At 38.8% G+C, this 22,150-nt stretch overlaps 1 protein-coding gene across 1 annotated transcript; it reads right to left on the bottom strand.

Moving 5' to 3' along the window:
- Nucleotides 1-766: 766 nt before the first annotated feature.
- On the bottom strand, nucleotides 767-17,710 carry LOC149075087 (cell growth regulator with RING finger domain protein 1-like). The gene is made up of 3 exons (XM_089245648.1): nucleotides 17,571-17,710; nucleotides 10,599-10,690; nucleotides 767-2,736 (listed from the first exon to the last, which is right to left on the bottom strand). The coding sequence occupies exon 3, from the start codon at nucleotides 2,628-2,630 to the stop codon at nucleotides 1,809-1,811; it is 822 nt and encodes a 273-aa protein (XP_089101774.1). The 5' UTR covers nucleotides 2,631-2,736; nucleotides 10,599-10,690; nucleotides 17,571-17,710; the 3' UTR covers nucleotides 767-1,808.
- Nucleotides 17,711-22,150: the final 4,440 nt, after the last annotated feature.

The raw sequence follows: 22,150 nt of genomic DNA, 5'->3' as shown, positions 1-22,150 counted from the left end.
TCCAAAACCTCCTATTTATAACTATGAGTGTAAAACTACAATTTGATGAAGAGGTAACTTCTGTAATCAAATAAACTTTATATTATATTATTAAAATTACATTAAATATAATAAAATTTTGAAATTCAAAACAGTATGTAAAAAGGGTTATATGACTGATATCAGGTTATCAAACAATTGAAAACTGAACTGTCTTGAGGTAAAATATTAGATTTATGGAAACATGAAAGATACAAGAATGGAATAGAAATTTGTCACATGAAAATTAGAAAAGAGCAATAGATATGACTACAGAATGAAATTAAACTTACGTAAAAATCGAACACTAATAATCAAGCGCAGCTGCGCCTTTTAACATTTGATAACACATAACTAATTTAGCTGCTTATCTGTGCCAAAATGATTCCTAAGATAACAAAATTTGAAAATAGTATTTCAATTGATGCATAACTTGGGGGGGGGGGGAAATGGGGGACACGAAAATAAAAAAACTGTGTTAAAGACAGTAGACAGTCTTTTGATAAGCCTTTTTCCAGTGTTTTTCTTATTGCTGTCCCCCATGTGATACAATTGTAAATATAGCTTGAATTTATTCGGTGAAATACTAGCTTCTAGCCTCATAAGAGCAACAATTTAAATTTAACAAAAATTTTGAGTCTTGAAGTCTTATCATGTAGGCGTAATCAGTGTTTGTGAAATTGTGTTCTGTTAGTCATGTGTAGGTGCTACATAGTGGCCTCATATTCTTTGGATGTTTTTCTTTTTTATAATTAGTTTTGAAAATTGAGAATGTAAAATAGAAAGTTCACTCTTGAATTTAAAGATAAAAAGTTTGAAAAGTCAAAATAGAACAATTTGCATTAAATAAACACTACACCATTGACATTTATTCACATCATTATATTGGTATCTAATAAAAAATAATATTTATGTTTAGTTTCATAATAATGTAATGATTATAACTGTGACTATGCGTATTTAGTACCTTCAATATAATGTATTTTCTAAAGGAAAGTGTTCTGGCAGATTCGGCAGGGTTTTGGACAAGCACTGTCCTAAATACAGTACCTGCTTCCTAATCATATATGAAAAATAAAATGTGAAGTAGAAATAACATTTACGAGAAACTAAAAAATTGAAAAGTGTTTATTTAAACATTTATATGAGTGATATTAATTTCCTATCAGATTTCCAGCTTAAAACCATAAATTTGGTGAAACAATTAACCAAATGACACCTTTCTGAAATATTTTTGATTTAGTTAGTTTTATTTTCTGCTAGTATTTTTTTTTTAATATTTTAGTATCATGGGGGGGAAACCAAAGGTTTCCACATAACATTTTGAAACTTGGATGTTTTGGACTGTTTCAGACAGTTTTTCCCATGTGTCCAAAACCCCAATCCTGATGCAAACAAAATATTAGATCCATATAATTATGACTAAGTCGCCCATCAAACTGTATTTAGTATTTTACAGATCCTCAGGTTCAGAAAGAGACACTGGGCTATAGAGCTATTAAATATTATTAATGAATGATAATTAAACAATAATTAGAGATGGTAATTCCTCTAGACTGTGGCTATTCATTATGGAATCATAAAGATTAGATAAAATAAACACTCATAATCGCCCTGTTTCTGATAAAACAGGCATCTAGAAAAAAAAAACTGTAGTGATAATGTAGCAGCTATATTATAGATATATGTGTAACAAGCTCAGAATACACATGCTAAACTCAAACAAGGCACAGAATGAGACAGGAACAAACAGCTTCGGCTTATGTAAAATGGCAGGCAAGAATAATACTTCATTCTTTAGTTATGAAGTAAGAATGGATCAGCGATCGGCACATGGGACATCTCTGTAACTGGCCGAAACAGTTTTGGCACGTACACAAGTGACGGCAGGGTAATGTGGCCATTGAGGCAACCTCAGTCTGGCAAACAACGCAAGATGTACCTCCGGTTTCATCGCTAATAGATGGATCTGTAGAAGCATACAGATTGGATAAACTGCACAGTCGATTGTCAGCAAGCTTTAGATATTGGCCGATAATGTGAGAATCTAACTTCACCAATGAATCCTTAACATGGATGGCAGAGATGAGGCCAATAACTGCAGATTCAGATGGCACATCAACAAGATCCGAGAGAAAGATGAAGATCACTAAGGGATATCTTTGTCTGAGGTTAGATCCAAGTACAGCTTCGTCAATAATGGTCTCGGGTTCAAAGGTGAGATTCTTGTCACACGGAGATTCCAAAACCAATTGGCTTCGAGAAAGACTCGAGTTCTTCAATAAAGAATCATCAAGCAACTCATTTTTTAGATGGGTGTGATCCTTGTGAAGAACAGAGAACAAATCCACAATATTGACACCCCAGAATGCCTGGATCAGACAGTCGACACTGGTTTGTAAATGGCATTCAACTCTCCTTAGAGATGACGTTTCCCGCTGATTGTGTAACTGCAAGAGAAAGGGATTGCACAGTTCGACCATGGGTTGCACTGCACTACCTTGGTTGACGTAGGTCACTGACGAAGTTCTTGGATTCAAGATCAGAACTAATATCACCAGGGCAACAAAGAGGAAGCAGTACACTATAATGATTCCTGTATCCACCTCCATTGGGAATTATGTACATGAACTTTCAATGCATCTTATGATTCTCTTTATCCAATCTCCCATCAGATTAATCGTGATTCAAGCTTCTTGCATTCAGTTTGCCGGTTCCCTAAAAATAAATAGAACCTTTTCATACCTGAGCAAAAACACTTGCGAAAGCAGAAAGTAATAAATACTTCTTAAAACTACATGAAAGAAAATCTTAAATTTCTTTAAAGTATTTCGTTAGTTTTTGTACTTGAACATATAAGTACAGTAGAGCCTCAATTAACTTTTTTTTTACTTTTTTAACTACACGATCCAAGCCCTATCAACTATTGTTAATTTGAGCCATTGCTATAGTTGAGGAGCAGGAAAGACAGTGCCAGAGAGAGTCATGAGTTTATGGGTTTGTGATAAACTTGGTCTTGATATTTTCAGTTAAAGAGAGACAATTTAGAAAACATAAAACAAAAACCTGTGTGCCAATAACAGATGGATTTTTATTTAATTTTTTGTGAGTAAATCTAACTTAGATGTATGGTGGTAATTGTAAAAAATTATGCAAAAATACTTTCAAATCATAAGTTTGACTGACTTTCTAACCTGCACAGTGCTTTACCAGTGAAAAAGTATGCCACCACACTGCGATGAATGAATGTTTCATCTCGGCTGCATCAATTGATATTTGAAAATGTTGTCATTGTCCCATGATTGTGTGTGTATGCAAAGTGTTTGTAGACTGTTTAGAAAAATTAAAGGAGTGATAATACCCATCAAGATGAACAATATTTATGATTGATACGTTCAATCATAAATATTGTTAATCTTGATGGGTTCAATCTCCTCAGAGTGTCAGAAAAGCGAAATCTGTCCACCAAGCAAAAAGTCCTAACTTCTGACATCATTTCTGCTCTGCCAGAGATACACTTCTCCAGAACATAACCATCAATCATTCTGCAGAAGATCTTATCAGAAGAGTTGGACAAGATCAATACAACACCAGTAGCCTACAAGAGGGTGCACCAGTCTTCCATTTGCCTATGTAAAGTGTGCAACATGCCACTTTAAACATTTCCTTTGAGTCTTTTGCTGATCTACATGGATTGTGAAACATGAATCCTATGTCTTTTTTTCATCATTGTTGAAACTTACACATGGACAATTTATTTTATACTTTTTGGACACTGAGTGGATTGCAACTGTAGGTTTTACAGTAAATATTGTTTCTCTTTGATGCATACTATCACCCCCCCCCTCCAATTTTTCTTTCTAAACACACTGTACGTACATACATCCATATATCTAGCAAAACAACTGGATAAATTTGGTATTATATTTTGGATGTAGTGTATTTTGTTTGTGAGTTGCGCTGCTTCTGCTCCAGCTTCAAAATCCATGTCTTGCCACCTCTTAATTTTATATTTTAGAGGCTGGGAATCATTGTTTGTTTGTGCCTTGTGTGTATACATCATGTCTCATCTCCCTTCTTTTTCATAAGATTCATTTATATGCAGGTGGAATATTAAGTTTTAATTTAAAATTTCATATCAGGTTTTGTCATTTCGGTCACATAATCCAATGCCCAGATGTGCGTTTGTAGAGTGTTATAGGGACTTTCATCAGCTTTTGTGATAAGGTATATTACAATTGACCTTAACTTAGCCCTGTGCCTCAGTTGACAGAGATTCTATTAATCAAAGCCCAACTTGTAAAGATTGAAAATAAATTTTATTCATAATTTTAGATTAGCACCTAAACCCTTTCGAGAGAAAAGATCAGTAGGAAATTCATTTAGCCTTCACCAATAATACGGGTGTGCTCTTTCCTATCAGGGTTGTCAGATTTGATGCTCGGGTAAATACCTATTTCCTCTTTTTCCTGGAGTGCAGACTTTTTTTTGTTTTTCTTTCATAAAAAAGGATCTGCTTTAAAATAAAAATTTATTTTGAGATTCAATTATGTTTTAAATGTTTTATTGCAGAATATTTTAAAATTTTTTTGGCAATGTTTTTAAAGATTTTTTTTGAAAATATGTTCAAGTAAGGAATTTTAACTAAATTTTTTTTAAAGCAAAAATGTAATACAGTTGATGCTCATTATAACAACCCTCCTTTGTTCCACAAATGTTATATTGGGATTTTGTTGTAATATCAACCATTTAAAAAAAATTATGTTTAGCTTCTCCGAAAAATTATACATTGTATTGACTGAATGAAAAAATTCTTTCATTTTGTTATAATGTTACAATGAAAATGTACCTGGCTGGGAAAAAGAAATCATAATTCAAATACACACATAGGTGCCAATTCACAGACTTGAAAAATCTGTAGTTTATTCTGTGATGACAAATTCCGCAAAGAAAACATGCGAAACAGATAAAAAGGGAAAACCTGGCATTTTTTTTGAAATTGCAACGGGTGAGCATATAAAAATCATGTTTTTCCCTGTCCTGATTTTTTTAGCAATAATTACCCACTTTGCTTACTTTAACTATCATATTTGGTGACAATTACCAATTTTTCTTACTTGAAATCCTGATTCCCCAAAATTTTTCCTGAGAAAACGGAGTCAGCCTCAAATTGCAAGGACTAGAAGAATGTTATTTAGGGATTTTCTATTCAAACAGAGCTAAATTTGAGGACTTTTAGGGATTTTTCTATAAAGATACGAAAAATCGGAAGAATTAGATTTCTGACTGGAAGATTTTAATAAGGCTGAAAAATCGGAAGGCTTCCAGGTAAATCGGAAGCATTGGCACCTATGTACACATAATACAGTATGAACATTGACTAACGAAAATACTGTATATGGCCAAAACCTTCATTTATTTTTTATACATGTACCAAAATACAATAATAGGTTAACTTACCTGTATATTTTCCTATAAAGAAATTGTGCAATGAAATTTGAAATAAGATAAAAATCAATCATGAGAGAAGTTAAGCAACAGGTTTTCTGTAGATGTGATAACACTTTATCTTTAAACCATCTATCTTTATCTACCTACTATCTATCTTTTCCCCCAAGCATCAAAGGTCAAAGCCAAACGCACTTAACGACAGATTTTGTCCATTTTTTTGCAAAAACTTTGGACAGAAAACAATAAAACGGAGGAGGGGGTGGAGAGATAAGTTTGACTGTTGTGAAAGATTATGACATTTATCTGTCATTATATTGGATAAAACATGGCAGAGACAAAAATATTTGGGACCTGTTGTACTGGTCGTTTTAAAAATGTAACTAATAAGCTCAACGGTTACACTTGAGCAAAGGTAACCAATGGGTTTATTGGTTGTTTTTTCAAGTTTTGTAAAGATCTTTTATCAAATTTTTATAGTGTAATCCTGGTTTAAGTGAGATATTTGTATAATCTGGGTTCATTTTACATAAACATGATCCCCCCCCAAATTGCGCAATGTAGTAGCGTCATGTCAACTACACTGCTCAAAACAATTAGGGGAGCAAGCAAAAAAGTGAAGAAAACCGTGTGAGACAGCCACGTATTGGCATACAATGTATAGTACATGCGTATCAATGCGCAATACAGAAAAAAGACGTAAAAAAATTTGGAATTAAGCTTTAATTCTTTGAAAATATGGAAAAAAAACATGAAAAGATGATTTAGGGCAACAATTTGGTTACATGTAAACGATAAAAAAAAGTACTGTTTAGACATGATGCATGAGTTTTAATAGGGCGTGTGGTCTCCTCGAACAGCTAAGACTGCTGCACACCTGTTTGCCATGGATGCGATGAGGTTATCGATCAGACTTTGGGGAATACTGTTCCACTCCTCAAGAAGTGCAATCTGCAAGTCTCGGACAGTAACAGGCGGCCTTGGTCGCGCAGCAATGCGTCGTCCGAGCATGTCCCAAACATGCTCGATTGGATTCAGGTCAGGAGAGCACACTGGCCATTCCATACGCTGTATTGTTTCAGCTTCAAGCATGTTCTCCACCAGACGAGCTCTATGCGGTCGAAATTATCATCCTGGAAAACAAAGGAATCTCCAATGGCTCCAGCGTAAGGGATGACATGAGGTCGCAGTATCTCGTCTGCATACCTTCGGGCCGTCAAAGTGCCATTCCGAATGATATGCAGGTCCGTACGTCCGCCTATGCGGATTCCACCCCATACCATCCAACCAGCTCGTCTGTATTGTGACCTTTCACGAACGAATGCGGGGTTATTTCGAGTGCCCCTGTCCCTCCATACCAGAACACGTAGGGTGTCACACTCCAGACTGAATCGGGACTCGTCTGTAAACAGCACTTGGCTCCAATCATGTTGCTCCCAATCTCGATGTTCAGCAGCCCACCTTCTTCGGGCCGCACGGTGACGTGGGGTCAACGGAATGCAGACCATTGGCCTACGTGCATAGAGCCCTCCCTCATGAAGCCGATTACGTACTGTTTGGCTGGACACCCTTCGTCCTGTTGCGAAGAGCAACCGTCTTTGCAGCTGCGTAGTATTCTTTGTTCTGTTTCGACGGGCTGTTAACCATATATACCGGTCATCAGTTGGAGCGTGGCCGACCTTGCCCTGGTCGACGTCTAACATTTCCTGTTTCTTGGAATCGATTCCACAGCCTTGCAACAACACTTCTGGCGACTCCAACAGCATCTGCGACACTACGTTATGTTTGCCCGGATTCCAGTCTGCCTATAACACGCCATGCCATGGATTCCGGTAAATCACGTTGTTGAGACATCCTCAAGTCACCTTGTCTCAAAAAAAAAAAAATACTGCGCAATCGAATTTCACAGTTACGGCAGTAAAACAGACGTTTCTGCAACATCCCGATTTCTGCCCTTATCTACTTTTTCTGGTTTTTGACGTCATGAACTTTGATTTGCATATGAACTTCTTCCGTTTCCTGCTAGGCTTTAAATTATGGATGATTCATTTTATGTTACTTATCGGTATACATCTTCACGTAATTTTGTTAAAACCATGTGCTCCCCTAATTGTTTTGAGCAGTGTATATGTTTATCAGAGTTACAGACCTAATAATTACGCTTAACTCTTTATGCCCCAAATTAGAAAATTATAATACAATTTTTTTTCTCTGTATAATTACAAGTGTACCAAAAAAAAAAAATACAGTTGAACCCAGTGAAGACCAAATTAAAGAAATTATAAAAATATTTTTTAATAACTGAAAAATTATTTAAAAAACAAAGGGGATTTGGAAACAGGGATAGGTACCATAATTTCTACATATAAACTGCAGATTACACATTGAAAAAACATCAAATTTTTTTAGTACTAGCTACAGGTAGCTGCCTTACTATATCTTTTTTTTTTTCTGAAAGGATGGAATAGAAATATTTTTTTTATCATCACACTTTTTTTATAAAAAACCATGACCAATAATGCCTTTTATTCATTGCAATTAAATTATTGGTAAATGAAATTTCCATATGCATATTTTTCTCAAAGTAGCTAAGTTTGCATGTGCAGATTATGCCTAGGAAATTATGGTAGTTAAATTATGCTCATAGTTAATTCTTGGATGTTTTAAAATTTATTAACACTTACCCTTAACAAAAATCTAATAAAAATATTAAAATAAGTACACAGTGAAAGAATTAAGTAAATGATGCGTATACAAGGTTTGAAAGAAAATTGGTATTATCTATTGTTACTAAACAAATTTTAAACAAATTTAGAAGAATTAAAAGTTTCAAAATTTTTTAATAAAACTTTGTAAACATTCCTTTGGAGAATTTCTGAATTTGTGCATGCCTGAAAGTGTGTGCGGTACCTGAATATATTTATGATTTGATTCTTTTGTGCTCGAGAAGTGCCAGCAATCAGTCTTCCATATTAGAAGCATAGGCGTAAATATGAGGCCCTCCCCTCCAACATCACTGATGGAACTGACTGATCTAAGGAATTGGCGTCGTTGTTATCATCATGATCCCTTCCCCCCCAGCCTTTCAAGTCTATCTCCGCCTATGATTGGAAGTAAAATCTGCAAATACCCAAATTTTGGTTTTATGCGAGTATTGTGTTAAAGGCCCCACCCCTTTACTGCTAAAGGTGAATTCATTCCATTAGGTCAGGGGTTCTCAAACTGTGTACTGCAGCATCTTAGTGCGATGTGAAGCAGCAGCCCACACAGGTTTTTCATAGAGATTCTTTGTTAAAAACTACACTGGGATCTATAGATAAGCTTTGATTACGGAAAGGGACACTACAGGTGGAAATAGTTTTAGAACCCTAGCATTAGGTTCATCTGTGATAAGAAAACATATGGCAAACATACAGATCTTGTAAATACAATTGCTACCCTTTTAGTGACGTAATAAGAAAACACGAAATCTGAGTTGGTAATATGCTAAAAAGTGAATCTGTGAGTTAATGAGGTAAAGTTAATTACAAAGTTTTAAAGCATGTCAACTCCATGAAAGACAAAGGAAGTGTGACCCATAATTGAGAAGCACTGCACTGTGGAATTGAATGAAGAGAAATTTTGGGGAGTAAAGAATCTTTTATTTAAGGGGAAAATTTTTTGTAATTTTGTCTCAGCCAGGGATGTTAATAGTTCACATGTTTGTATTAAGCAAAGATATCCCAGTATTTTTTTGGCTCATCTGTTACTCAACGTACATTTTTAAAAATAAAATTTTGGAGGCTTTCATATGCAACCGTCAATGTTTGTTTAAAGAAAACATGACCTTCAAGAAATTGGCTATGAGTGTTTAGGTATAACATTCAAACATCAACTAAATCACAGTTCAACTATTCAGAAATGGTTCTGAGTGTTTAGCAACCATATTTCCATTTATACAGTAGACTCTCGTCTATCCGGCCTAGTTAAAAATTCATACATAATTGTTTGTGATTCTAAAGCTGCATAAAAACTGGTTTTAGGATGTGGCTAAGCAAAATCGACCACTGAAATCTCCTATGCTGTGCTAGCCACACTGCAAAACCAGTTTTACGTGGGTTAGAGTAAGTGGAGAAAGGACATCATGTAGCAGAAGAGGGCTAAAAGAAGAGAAGCAGTCATCTATCAAGGAATTTTTCAAAAAACTAAAAAATGAGTTTTGACACTTTCATCTTAGGCCAACCTTCTGACATTTGCGTAATTATTAATCAATTAACAGTCAAATAAGTTTAAATAATTTTATAAGAAACAAACCTACTTTTACGTTAATGTTTTGTTTATTTTGAAAGCATATGTATTCATACGCTTACTTACATTTGTCTTGAACATGAGCAAATAGATTCAGGCATTTATGACATGTTATATAATCAAAGGCATATGCAGAATTTTCTCGAGGGGGGTTTTAAATTTTTCCCCCTTCTGAGGGAGAGTTTTTAAAAATTTTTCCCGCAAAATAACACTATAATCTTGGCTTGGGGTGGGGGGTTTAGAACCCCAAACACCCCCTTTGTGTATGCCAATGTATATAAGTGTACATGGTTTTATGTTTCCTGCAATCAAATTAGGCATAATATAATTTATCCGGAAAGGTGTCCAAATATTTTTATTCCTGAATCATTTATTTTGTAATACATTTTTAAAACATACACAGTTCAGTATATAACAAGCATTTATTAAGTACTCGTCTGTATTCAGAAGTTGAAAAATATTATTAAAAGCAGGTTTTGGTTTAAAAAGGGTATTTTCAATGAATGGGTGGGGGGGGGGGAGTAGGAAGCGAGCATTTATAGAATTCCAGCCTATTTGTTTTTCTGTTATCTGGCCCGCTCTTCCACCACATTAGGTCAGACAGTCCGGAGTCTACTACATCTGTTCATACCATAAAAAAAAAAAATTATGAAAGGGTTTAATTTCTTCTCAGAAAAGTAGCTGCCCTTATAGAATTTTCTCTAAGCCAGACCCTCAGTCTATATGATGGCACTGTGCTTAATCCATACTAAAATAATGGATTGTGAGGGAAACAAGCCATTACAATAGGATAAATGAAAGAAAAAACAAATGCAAGAAAATTCTTTTACAGAATTTATGCTTACGTTTTATGACCATCAGCACATGATATTCTGGCGTCACAAATTTCATATTCTATCATTTGCTTGCATCATATCTATCATTTTCTTGAAGATTACTAGAAATAAAAAGTTACATATTTACAAGGGAAAAATGAAAACGAATGCATTTATTTTTAAGACATCAACATGAAAGATCCATTAAGCCTTAGCAATTATTACATTTCATTACATTTATTTTCAATGGCAGACATAAAAACTGTTTAGTTAAATATGTCTTGAACCCAAACTATTACTTATATTTCTCTTTAACATGAGCAAATAGATTCAAGTGTTTCTGACATGTTATATACACAGTCTTTGCTTCTCATAACAACCCCACATTATAGTGAACATTTCATTACAACTGGCATGATAAGTCCTGATTCACAGCAATTCTGTTTTCCTTCAGATACCAGAACCACTAAATACGTCTGTTTTCGATAGAACAATGGCAATCGTTATTAGTGAGCGCCAACTTTATTAAGTTTTTCTGTATATGTTGTCCTTTAAACTTCAATATCTTTGCTGAGATGGGAAGTGGGGTGTGGTTCGCTCTTCAAAGGTCAAAGTATATGTTGTCCCAGTACTAACACAAAACATGCATAATTTTGAAATGTTAGCACACATATAGGCACACAACGATTTCCATCATGCAAAAATTCATTGAAAATTCCCAAGATAATGTTTATGAGGTAAAAATAATTAGTCTTATATGGTTTCTTTGCAACTTGATGCTTTCCAGATTCACCAGACCACCTCCTCCTAATCAGATCATATCATCAACCACCATTTTCAATCCACTGCTGGATGAAGGTCTCCTCTACATATTTCTTTTTAGAGGGTTTTTGGCCGTAGTCCTCCACGCTGGCCAGTGCGGGTCGGAGGAAGCCCATCTGCATCCGTTCACCACGTGTTACACATGGCAACTTACCAGCTGCACCACGAGAAGGTACGGATTGGACAGTGTCACCTGTCACAGAAAGACTCGCTATAACTAGTCATTGCTTCTAGAAAGTGGAGAACTAGGTTTCTTATTTCGCATATACAATTGTCATTTTGTCCTAAAAAGAGGAATTCATAAAACCATCAAAGGCTTTTAAACTTTCTCATCACCCTTCCCTCAGGAAATTTAAAAAAAATATATATACCCCCACTCGATAAGCTAACTTATAGAAACCCAAGTTGCAGCTTCTAATTCCCTCCCTCCTCAGTCTGTTCAATCCCACAGGACGCAACATTGCTTCCAATGAGAAATAGTGGAAAGACAAATATCAAATTTATATTGAAGTTCATCTGAACAAGATTCTATTGAATTTTTACCAAGAGTGGCCAACCTGTGGTAACCTAATTGAATATGTTTTTGGAACACTAGAATATTTCAGGATTCGCAGGACCGAAACAAACTCTGTTCAGGGCAATTATCCCCACATTTCGGTTTCCTACCTCATGATTTCACCACTAAAGCACAAATATTCGACCCAGCCCAGTGGTCAAATGCAGCTTCCTCAAACCCAATTTTGTAAAAATGAACTAAATCACTGTTCACTCATTCATTCAATATAATAAAACTGATTATCCTACAGTGTCAGATGTCAATCCGACGGTCATACTGAGGATGTCAATAGATCCATAGCAGTCCATAACTCTGCCCTCACAGGGACTTGAGCCCTGGTCTCTCGTATGCCGGAGGGGTGTTTTACCTCTAAGATATGGATACAGATAGAATATTTACTCTTTGGAGCGTCTACACAGTTGCCCCCCCCCAAATTCACGTTGTTTTCCTTTAATGGAAATTTTTTTGACACCACTCAGCAAATTGCCATTCACATCTTTTGTTTAAAAAAACTTGAGTTCTGCGTGTTTAGGATGGCAAATTTTTCTAGTGCTACTGATAATGCTTCGAAAAGACAAAAAAAGTGAAAACTTTTCAAGAAAAATTGGATATGCTTGGCGAAAGTAAGTCAACTGCTGCTGCTGTGGTCCGCCATTACAGAATCAATGAATCTACGGTGAGATTTACATAAAAAAAAGAATCTGAAATTTAGTGGCCGTAGCTGCACCCGCAGCAGCGAAAACTTTGCATCACCTACGGGATCCATGTGTTTCTGAAGGAATTAATACAGCTGACTGCTCCTGAAACTGAAGCGGTACCAGATGAAGATCAAGATAAAGAAGTAGAAGACAAGTTCACCATGTGTAATATAGTGGAAGGACTTCGCAAGTTCAAATCAGCAATAGATTATTTTCATGACATAGATCTCTCTATATGGTACATTCTTCATATGTACAAAAATTAATAGAGGAAGCCTTGTCAACATATTCCAACATACTTGATGATATGAAGAAATAGCAAACAGAAATCACAATGTTCTTTCAGAAAACATTGCCAACAAAATCACTGCACCCTCTTTTACATTCCTTTCTACCTCAGTGTCATCCTGCTCTTCTCATGATGTTCAATAAATGATATACAATCGCCCCCCCCCCCCCGTATTCACGGTTTCCATATTTGCGGTTTGTTTTCATTCATTGGATTATTTTCTTCATTTTTTGCAACACTCAAAAATCGTCATTCATGTGTTTTTTTTACAAAATTTGAGTTGTGCATGTTTAGTATGGCTCATTTTTGGATGGCTCCCTAATGACATTACTGTCATCACTAGAGCCATGGCAGCTCCCAAGACAGAAACAGTCACCTCGGGTTGGATTAACCTTTGGTCACAATGTGCGCTAAAGGCACAACCATTTCTACAACGCCAATTGAAAAGACTATAAAAGACATTGTCACGTTAGCGAAACAGGTGGGTGGAGAAGGGTTCAATAATATGGATATATAGAAGTCGAACAACTAATTAATAGCAGTTCAAAGGGTATTGGCTGAGGAGGAATTAATGCAGTTGACTGATCCTGAAACAGTATCAGATAAAGAAGATCAAGATAAAGAAGTAAAAGACAAGTTGACCATGAGTAACAGCGGAAGGGCTTCGCACGTTCAAATCAGCAATAGATTGTTTTCATGGCATAGATCCCTCTATGCTACGCTCTTCACATGTAGAAAAATTCGTAGAGGAAGCCTTGCCATCATATTCCAACATACTTGATGATATAAAGAAGAAGAAACGGCAAACAGAAATCACAATGTTCTTTCAGTAAAAATCACTGTACCCTCTTTTAAATTCCCTTATACCTCTGCGTTACCCTGCTCTTCTCATGCTGTTCAATAAACGAGGTAGACAAAAAAATTTATAGTTTTGGTTATTCGCGGATTTCCGTATTCGCGGTCATCTCTGGAACGTAACCCCCGCGAATATGGGGGCCGACTGTATGCAAAAAAAAAACTATGGTTTCAGTTATTCATATTCGCTGTCACACCTGGAATGTAACCCCCACGATTGCGGTGGACCTACTATATATATGTGATAGATGGCGACAACATATAGAGAAAAATTCTCTCTACATATATGTTGCCATCTAGTGGCCTTGTCATTTGCAAGCTGTTAGTGGAATGTTGCTGCCATCTATATGGCACCAAGTCATTCAGCATATATATACACCAAAGATGGAATATTATATCTGCTTTCATAGCTTAGAGGTATAGCACTCGTCAGGCACACAAGACTGGAGTTAGAGTCTCCATGAAAGCAGAGGTGAATTTTCCTTTCCTAAGTATCAATACTTCTCTATAAAAAAAAAATACTATCTACTTACTAAATACTATACTAAATACTTCTCTATAAAAAAAATACACAGCCAATTTTTCATACATATATATCGTATGAATATTATATTTCTTTTCAAACCTGTCAACTGTGGTAGAATATATGACACACAAGGGCATATTCCCAATCCCCATGAGAAAAAAATCCCCCCAAAAAATTCCCTTTGACAGTTCCCACAATGTAGAGTTCTCCCCTTACCATTTGATATTGATGTCTTCTTTTCAAAGTGTTCCATTGACAGTGCTGTATGGCCGTTCTACCCTTCTTGTTGAAAATTTTCAACACTTCAATCATATTCCTCCCCCTCCCTCCCAACACCTGCATTCCTCTAAACATATTCAGAAAAATAATGTCCCATTTTCTAGCTCAAACCCCATGTTCACCCTCGTAGCAATTCTCTGCACCCTCTTAACCAAGTCTATGCTCTTCTATACGTGTGGTCTTATCCTGAAGCTCGTAGTCAGAATATGAGACATATTAAAAACTTTTTATTTTTAAATTTATTAATGTGTAATTAGGAGTACAATGAGGTAAATGACATGTTTATGTATCAGCAGTACAAGTTAAACAAGAACCTTTGCAAGTACGCACAAGAAGAAGTGCGAGGTTGGTGTGCCATCTACACGGGTTAAGAAGCATTACAAAACACCTACCTATACTCACAAGACGTGTGGGGGGGGGGGCACCTATACGGACTACTGCTACTGAACCATACATGCACCTCGTCCATATCCCTGTGGAATTTCTAATGAATTGGTACATGTTGGAATGTGTGTGTATGTGTAGTGAACCTGCAATGCAGTTTGTTTCTGTGTAATGTTTGTTGCATGTAATGCTTCCATCTGCCATCAATTTTTCTAACTATGACTGAAGTGTAATGATTGAATAATTGTATTGTTGTAGGCCTGTTGCTCTCTTTGGGGAGACTTTTTAATGGGGGAAATCGGCTCACATTTGTGCCTCGAAGTTGAGAATCACAGAAAACTAACTTCAGTCGACCACCCACTATGGATGGTGGGGTTCAAACCTGGATCCTAGCAATGTGAGTGCATCACTATGACCACTCGACCACCATAGCAGCCATTTATACATACTAGAATATATTAGTCTCTGCATTTTATTGGAATAATACCAACAGTCAGTCTTAATGTATAGGCCTACCTTGTGGGTGAGGACCCTCAAGTACATAAATGAGGAGCTCCCTGCATAATGAGAATTTTTTAAAGCAAAATCAAAGAAGGACACCTGGTACCAACTGTCTGTGTCGAGGAGGTGTCCAAGATATAGAAGTATAATATTGTGGACATTTGTTTATATGATCATGATTGGTTCAGGATACAGAGGTGTTTAAACTATGTTTTACTGTACTATGATTTTTGAAATCAATAGGCAGGTACTTCTTCAAGCTAGATTGCGGGGGTGGGGGCAGAGATCACTTCGACCTAGGGATAATTGTGTTATTGAAAAAGCCCAGCTAAAAATATTCTTGAGAAATAAAATTCAAATGAATTGCGATTTGAAATTAATTCTCAACACCACATTTCTCTTCACACCTAAATTTATAGCTGGAGGGCTTAGCGGGCGAAAGTCTAAGGTGGTAAATTGGAGGAACAAGAGGCTAAGAAAATTATTAGAATGGAAGGAGGGCGGAAAAATGTACATTTCCTGCTTCTGCGGGTTGCTCCAATTTTGCCGCCCTTCTCCCATTCTAGTCTTTTTCTTGACTACTCTTTCATTGAATTTGCCACCCTGTATTTAATTTGCCTGGCCTCTCTCTTCCCCGCCCCCCGTGAGTACAACCCATACTTCTAGTTTCTAGTCACTCTTTCAGTTATTCACATGCTTGCACTGTTTTGGTCATTCACAAGCTTGCACATGCTTTAGGTCACTCATTGGAGTGACCTAGAACATGTTCCTCACTCTGTAGGTCATCCTTTTGGTCATTAATATGCTTGCTCCTGCCCTAAGTAACTGTTTTGCTCACTCACATGCTTGCAAACTCTCTAGGTTCTTTTCTAGGTCACTCATTGACCTAGACTCTAGCTGTCTGGCCTACCAAGCCCCCCCCCCCCTCGTAAATACGCCACTGCCCGTAGAATGAGGGACTAGGTAAGAGTGACCAAAAGAATAATCTAAAGAGTATGTGAGCATGAGAGTAATCAAAAGTACCAAACCTAGATCATGAAGAAGTAATGTGTGACAAAAACAGTGTGCAAGCCAACAAACAGAGCCATCTATATAGCATAATGAACCCCCAGGGCAAAGTCATTTTCCTGAGGCTTTTACCTAGCTTTTGGGTATGCAAGCATGTGAGCGACCTAAAGAATATGCTTATCTGTGAGTGAGCAAAAAGGTACGCCAGCATGTGAGTGAGCAAAAAGGTATGCAAGCATGCGAGTGAGCAAAAAAGTATGCAAGCATGCAAGTGTCCAAAAGAGTACACGTGAGTAAACGAGTGCACAAACATGTCTGTGAACATAAAGTGAGTATGAATGAGCAAAAGAGTATGGGAGTACGTATGAGCGAGCAACATAGGCGGCGATATGGGAGGGCGTGGGGACATTGCCCCCCCCCCAAACCATCAAAGGTGGAGTCGACTGATCTAATGTATATATGAATTGACATCACCATGCCCCCCCCCCCCAGACTTCCAAGTCTATCTCCGCCTATGGTGAGCAAAGGAGTTCGCAACCATGTGTGATAATTAAAAAAAATTAGACTTAGAGACGCAGGCGTATTTACGGGGAGGGGGTCCAAGCAGGTTATAGCAAACTTGTAAACAAGGGCATAGTGGGGGGGGGGGAGGACTTGGAGGGTCTGGTCCCCCTGAAATGTGAGAAAATGACCAAAAAATGGAAAAAGATGGCCAAATCAATTGTTTTATCACTATGGTCACCCTCCCCCCCCCCACGAACGAAATTTCTGGCTAAGCCCCTGCTTGTAAACAAACCACACTTGAAATCAGTGGGATTTAGAATATGTAGTTTTCGCTGATTGCGATAGTCACAGTGGAAATCAATTAGCTGTTTTTGATCATTTTTGTTTACATTTGTATCACCATTCACATCGAGATCACAGTCAGTAATTTTAACTCAGTATTTTAAAACCAATAACATTAATTTGAAGGCAAAAATCGTTGCTTAATAAATTAATTAATAACGCGGTGATTTAATAAATAAATTCCCTTTTGTAATAATGAAAACAATCACAAAAGTCAATGACAAGAACTGAAACTTACCGTGCAGGGAGAATAATGAATCGACAACCTACACGCGCGGCCGCCAGGGGAAATATAACCGGCAGTCAGGCATATTTTAAAAACCTTGCCAGCAGTCGTCTGATAAATTTGCTCACGATCGCTTATTCACCGCCAAACATGCCCCGTCGTGACGCAAAAATGTAGCCAAGGAATTAAAAATAAGAAACAAAAAATCGTCTGGAACATTCTGTAACCCTTCTTATCAGCACTTTCTACAACACAATGCAACAAGAAAACAGGGAAATTTCCCTTTTTCTGCAATTGGATTTGGCGTGTGATTGGATGATTTGCGCCAAATTGGTTTTTTTTTTGAGAAAAAGGAAGAATATATTTTGTTTTATTCAAAAAAAAACACAACTTTTATAGAAATATGTATTAGATGACAGCATTGAGATTGATCGGCAGCATTGGTGGAGGCGGGGGGGGGGGGCAACTGCCCCGGGCGGAAAAATTTAGGTGGTGGCAGTTTTAGGTGGAAACAAGAATCGCGTCTAGAACATCTGCAACCCTTTTTATCAGCACTTTCTACAACAACGCAACAAGGAAAACAGGGAAATTTCCCTTTTTCTGCAATTGGATTTGGCATATGTGATTGGATGATGTGATCATATTCGATCATTTTTGTCGCACCACGGTCATTTTCCGCACACGAGGGCTAATTAGACCTACAATGGACCTACAATTTATTGCCGATTCCGAACGGCAGGCTTGTTTTTTATACTCATCGAGAGGTTGGTGCTCTCTCCACCCTAGTTACGGCCCTGATTGGGTGCTGGACGTTATATGCAGGGCAGCTACCCCCCCCCCCCCAGCGTCAAAGTTGGAGTCGACTGATCTAATGTACACTGCTGGCCACCGTAAATGCAACACCCTGAAGGAAGCATGCAAATAATATGAAATTTACAACATGCATTAGCGGAGGTGAGATATGCAAATGATTAGAATTTCAGCGCAGACGCACATCACGCGCGCCTGTGGCGCCACTTCAAAGCGCTATTTAAGGCTTGGAGATTTCGACGATTTGAAGTACGGCAATTGTGTTTTTCTCAGGGGCGTCGGAACTGTTTCGAACCTGTGGGTGCCCGTCTTGAGATTCATATAGGAAATTTCGATTTTTGAATCAATTCTGTGGGTGCTCGAACCCGCTCTACAAACTTCCGTGGGTGCTCGAGCACCCCCGGCTCCGACGCCACTGGTTTTTCTTGTGGATTTTTCAAAAAAACGATCAATTATGCCTCGTAGAAAACAGCGATCATCTTTTGATCAAGTATCCGAGTTCGACAGAGTGGCAGATAGTGGCCTACCGAGATTGTGGATTATCTTTCAGGGAAATCGGTAGTCGTGTTGGACGAAACCAAACAACTGTAATGCGGATATGTGATCGTTGGATGCAGGAGGGTACGACGGACCGACGTGTTCGATCGCATCCACCTCAGTGCACCACTTCACGTGATGACAGGCGTATTGTGCGTATGGCAGTGACGGATCGCTCAGCCACATCACGAACCATAGCACAGCACATTCAGTCTGTACCGCATCATCCAGTGCCTGCGCGTACCATTCGACGCCATTTACAGCAGAGTGGTCTGTCCGCAAGACGTCCATTGCTTCGTCTACCCTTGACGCAGAACCACAGCCGTCTCCGCCGCCAATGGTGCGATGAAAGAAGGATGTGGACGGCACAATGGAATGAAATTGTCTTTACTGACGAGTCACGCTTCTGTCTGCAACACCACGATGGTCGGATTCGAGTCTGGAGACACCGTGGAGAGAGGATGCTGAACAGCTGCGTTAAGCACCGCCACACTGGTCCTGAACCGGGTATTATGGTATGGGGCGGTATTGGATATCACTCTCGCACTCCTCTAGTACGCATTGCCTGTACTTTACAAAGCCAGCGCTACATCTCCGAGGTGTTGGAGCCAGTTGTCCTTCCTTACCTTCAGGGCTTGCCCACAGCCATATTTCAACAGGATAATGCGCGACCACACGTGGCACGCATTGTCCAAAGGTTCTTCGTCAATCGCCAGATTGAATTGCTTCCCTGGCCAGCTCGCTCTCCGGATCTTTCGCCGATAGAAAACATGTGGTCCATGGTTGCTCAACGATTGACCCAGATTACATCCCCAGCTGCCACACCAGATCAACTTTGGCAACGCGTGGAAGCTGCTTGGTCTGCTGTACCCCAAGAACACATCCAAAGTCTCTTTGAATCAATGCCGAGGCGTGTGGCAGCGGTGATCTCCAACAATGGCGGCTACTCTGGCTATTGATTTTGGCAGGAACCACACTTCACAGAAGTCTATAAATTTAATCATTTGATGCTTGGTCAACATGTTATCTACAAAATAAATATTGTTGCGATATCTCTTGTCTTTCTTGGTGCTGCAATTTGGGTGGCCAGCAGTGTATATGAATTGACATCATCTTGCCCCCCCCCCTCCCCAGCAATAATGACCGTGCCCTCCAGACTTTCAAGTCTATCTCTACTATACGTGCTCGGTCAGCCGCGACGCGCATACATTTTGGTGCCCCCGTATGAGTGATCTAGAGAGCTAGGAACCAGGTCAGTGAGTGACCAAAATAGTGTGCAAACACGTGAATGACTAAAAGAGAGACCTAGAGAGCGAGGTAGCAGGTCGTTGAGTGATCAAGATATTGTGTAAGCATGGGGATAGTGACCAAAACAGTGTGGAAGCACGTGAGTGACCAAAATGTTGACCTAGAGACCAAGGGCGTAGCGAGGGGGGGGGGACTTGGGGGTCTGGTGTCCCCCCCCCCCGAAATGTGAAAAAATGACGGGAAAAAGATGGCCAAATCCATTGTTCTGTCACTTTGGTTTCCCCCCCCCCCCGAACGAAATTTCTAGCTACGCCCCTGCTAGAGACCAATTGTACAGGTCAGTCAGTGGCATGTGAGTGGCCATAACATTGTACGAGCAAGCGAATAACGAGAAGAGTGATCTATTGACTGTAAAGCATCGGTGTGACCAAAAAATTGCGCAAGCACGTGAGTCATAAAAAGAGTGACCTTAAGAGCAATCGAGAGCAAGTCAGCGAATGACTGAAAGAGTGGTCTAAGAGTTTGCAAGCATGTGAATAACGAAAAAGTGACCTAGGCATGGATGTGACCAAAAGAGTAACCTAGAGAGCAAAGGACCGAATCAGTAAGCGAGGAAGACCAGGACCACCTTTCTTGGTCTTTTCGGTCACTTCAATGATCTGTAAATGTGCAGTGGATTACTTCAGTGATCTGTAAATGTGCTTCGTGCCGCTTCAGTGAGTTTGAACTGTGCCGTGGGTCACTCAAGTGATCTATAAATGTGCCGCTGGTCGTTTAAGGGTTCTCGAACTATGCCGCGGCTCAATTAAATTATGTGGGAATGTGCCACGGGACTCTTAAGTGATTTGTTAATATGGTCACAAACAGACAGACATGACCGCCCAGAGACCATCTTGGGATGGTTTGCGCTCTTTCCCAAAAAGATGGACGGTCTAATATGGTCACAGGGCACTCAAGTGATTTGGAATTGCACCGCAGGTCATTCAAGTGATCTGGAAATGTACCGCTTCATTCATGTTTAGAAAATTCGATTTGAGGTTGCGGGCCACATCAGATTACCTCGAGGGCGCCATTTGGCCCGCCCGCGGGCCATGGGTTGAGCATGTATGGGCTACATATCTCGAGAGGCCAAATTCGGCATCAAAAGGGTACCTACACATAATTGCAGAATTTACAGAAATGCTGCAGAACCCTTCAATGAAAGAAATAATTTCATAACTGATGAAAATTTATAATTGGGGGGCCGTTAAAGTATTACGTCAGCAATTTTTGACCCCCCCCTCCCCGTCAGCAAAATTTCGTCATCTCTGCCCTCCCTACCTCCTATCACATATTGGTGAGATCAAAGACTGTATACGGGGAGGGGGGGGGGAACATAGGAGGGCTCCTGTCCCGAGGGCTTAGGTGACCCGTGGCACAATTCCAAAACATTTAAGTGGCCCGTGCTACATTTTGAGAACACTGAAGTAGGCCCGTGGCACATTCAAAGATCACTTAAGCAGGCCTGTGGCACATAGACAGATCACTTGTCGTGACCCGCGACACAGTTCCAGAACACTTAAACGATCCGTGACAAATTTAGAGATTCCCATGAGTGACGTGTGGCACAATTTTAGAGCATTTAAGCGACCCCCCAGCGTGGTTTTACATCACTCAAGTTACCCCCCGGTACATTCCCATTACCTAATTCCCTATTACTTAATTGATGCGCGGCATAATTACGGATCACTTGAATGAAGCGTGGCACAGTTCGAAAGTACTTAAGCAATAATTGACCGGCTCCACGTTAGCGGAGAAAATTTTTGGTCCCATGGGTGTCCCCGTTATCGAGAGGGTCTACCGTAGTTTCAAAATTCCCCTCCCCGACCAACATTCACTTTTTTGAATGCATCAGAAACAAAAACCCACTCTATATTACTCATGCTCGGTATCTATGGGTGTCGATATCAGAGCCGTTGTTATGGATGTTGCTACACATAACAGATAGAGAATGCGCC

This window comes from Pholcus phalangioides, unplaced genomic scaffold, assembly GCF_987345545.1.
Source record: "Pholcus phalangioides strain wild (caught in Gottingen) unplaced genomic scaffold, Ppha-v1.0 ptg000016l_1, whole genome shotgun sequence".
Lineage (NCBI taxonomy): Eukaryota > Metazoa > Arthropoda > Arachnida > Araneae > Pholcidae > Pholcus > Pholcus phalangioides.
The sequence above is the reverse complement of the archived record's forward strand: the minus strand, read 5'-3'. Positions and strand labels throughout refer to the sequence as shown.

What these genes read in the sequence shown, in the direction of transcription:
- LOC149075087 (XM_089245648.1), bottom strand. Translation starts at nt 2,630, where the DNA reads ATGGAGGTGGATACAGGAATCATTATAGTGTACTGCTTCCTCTTTGTT.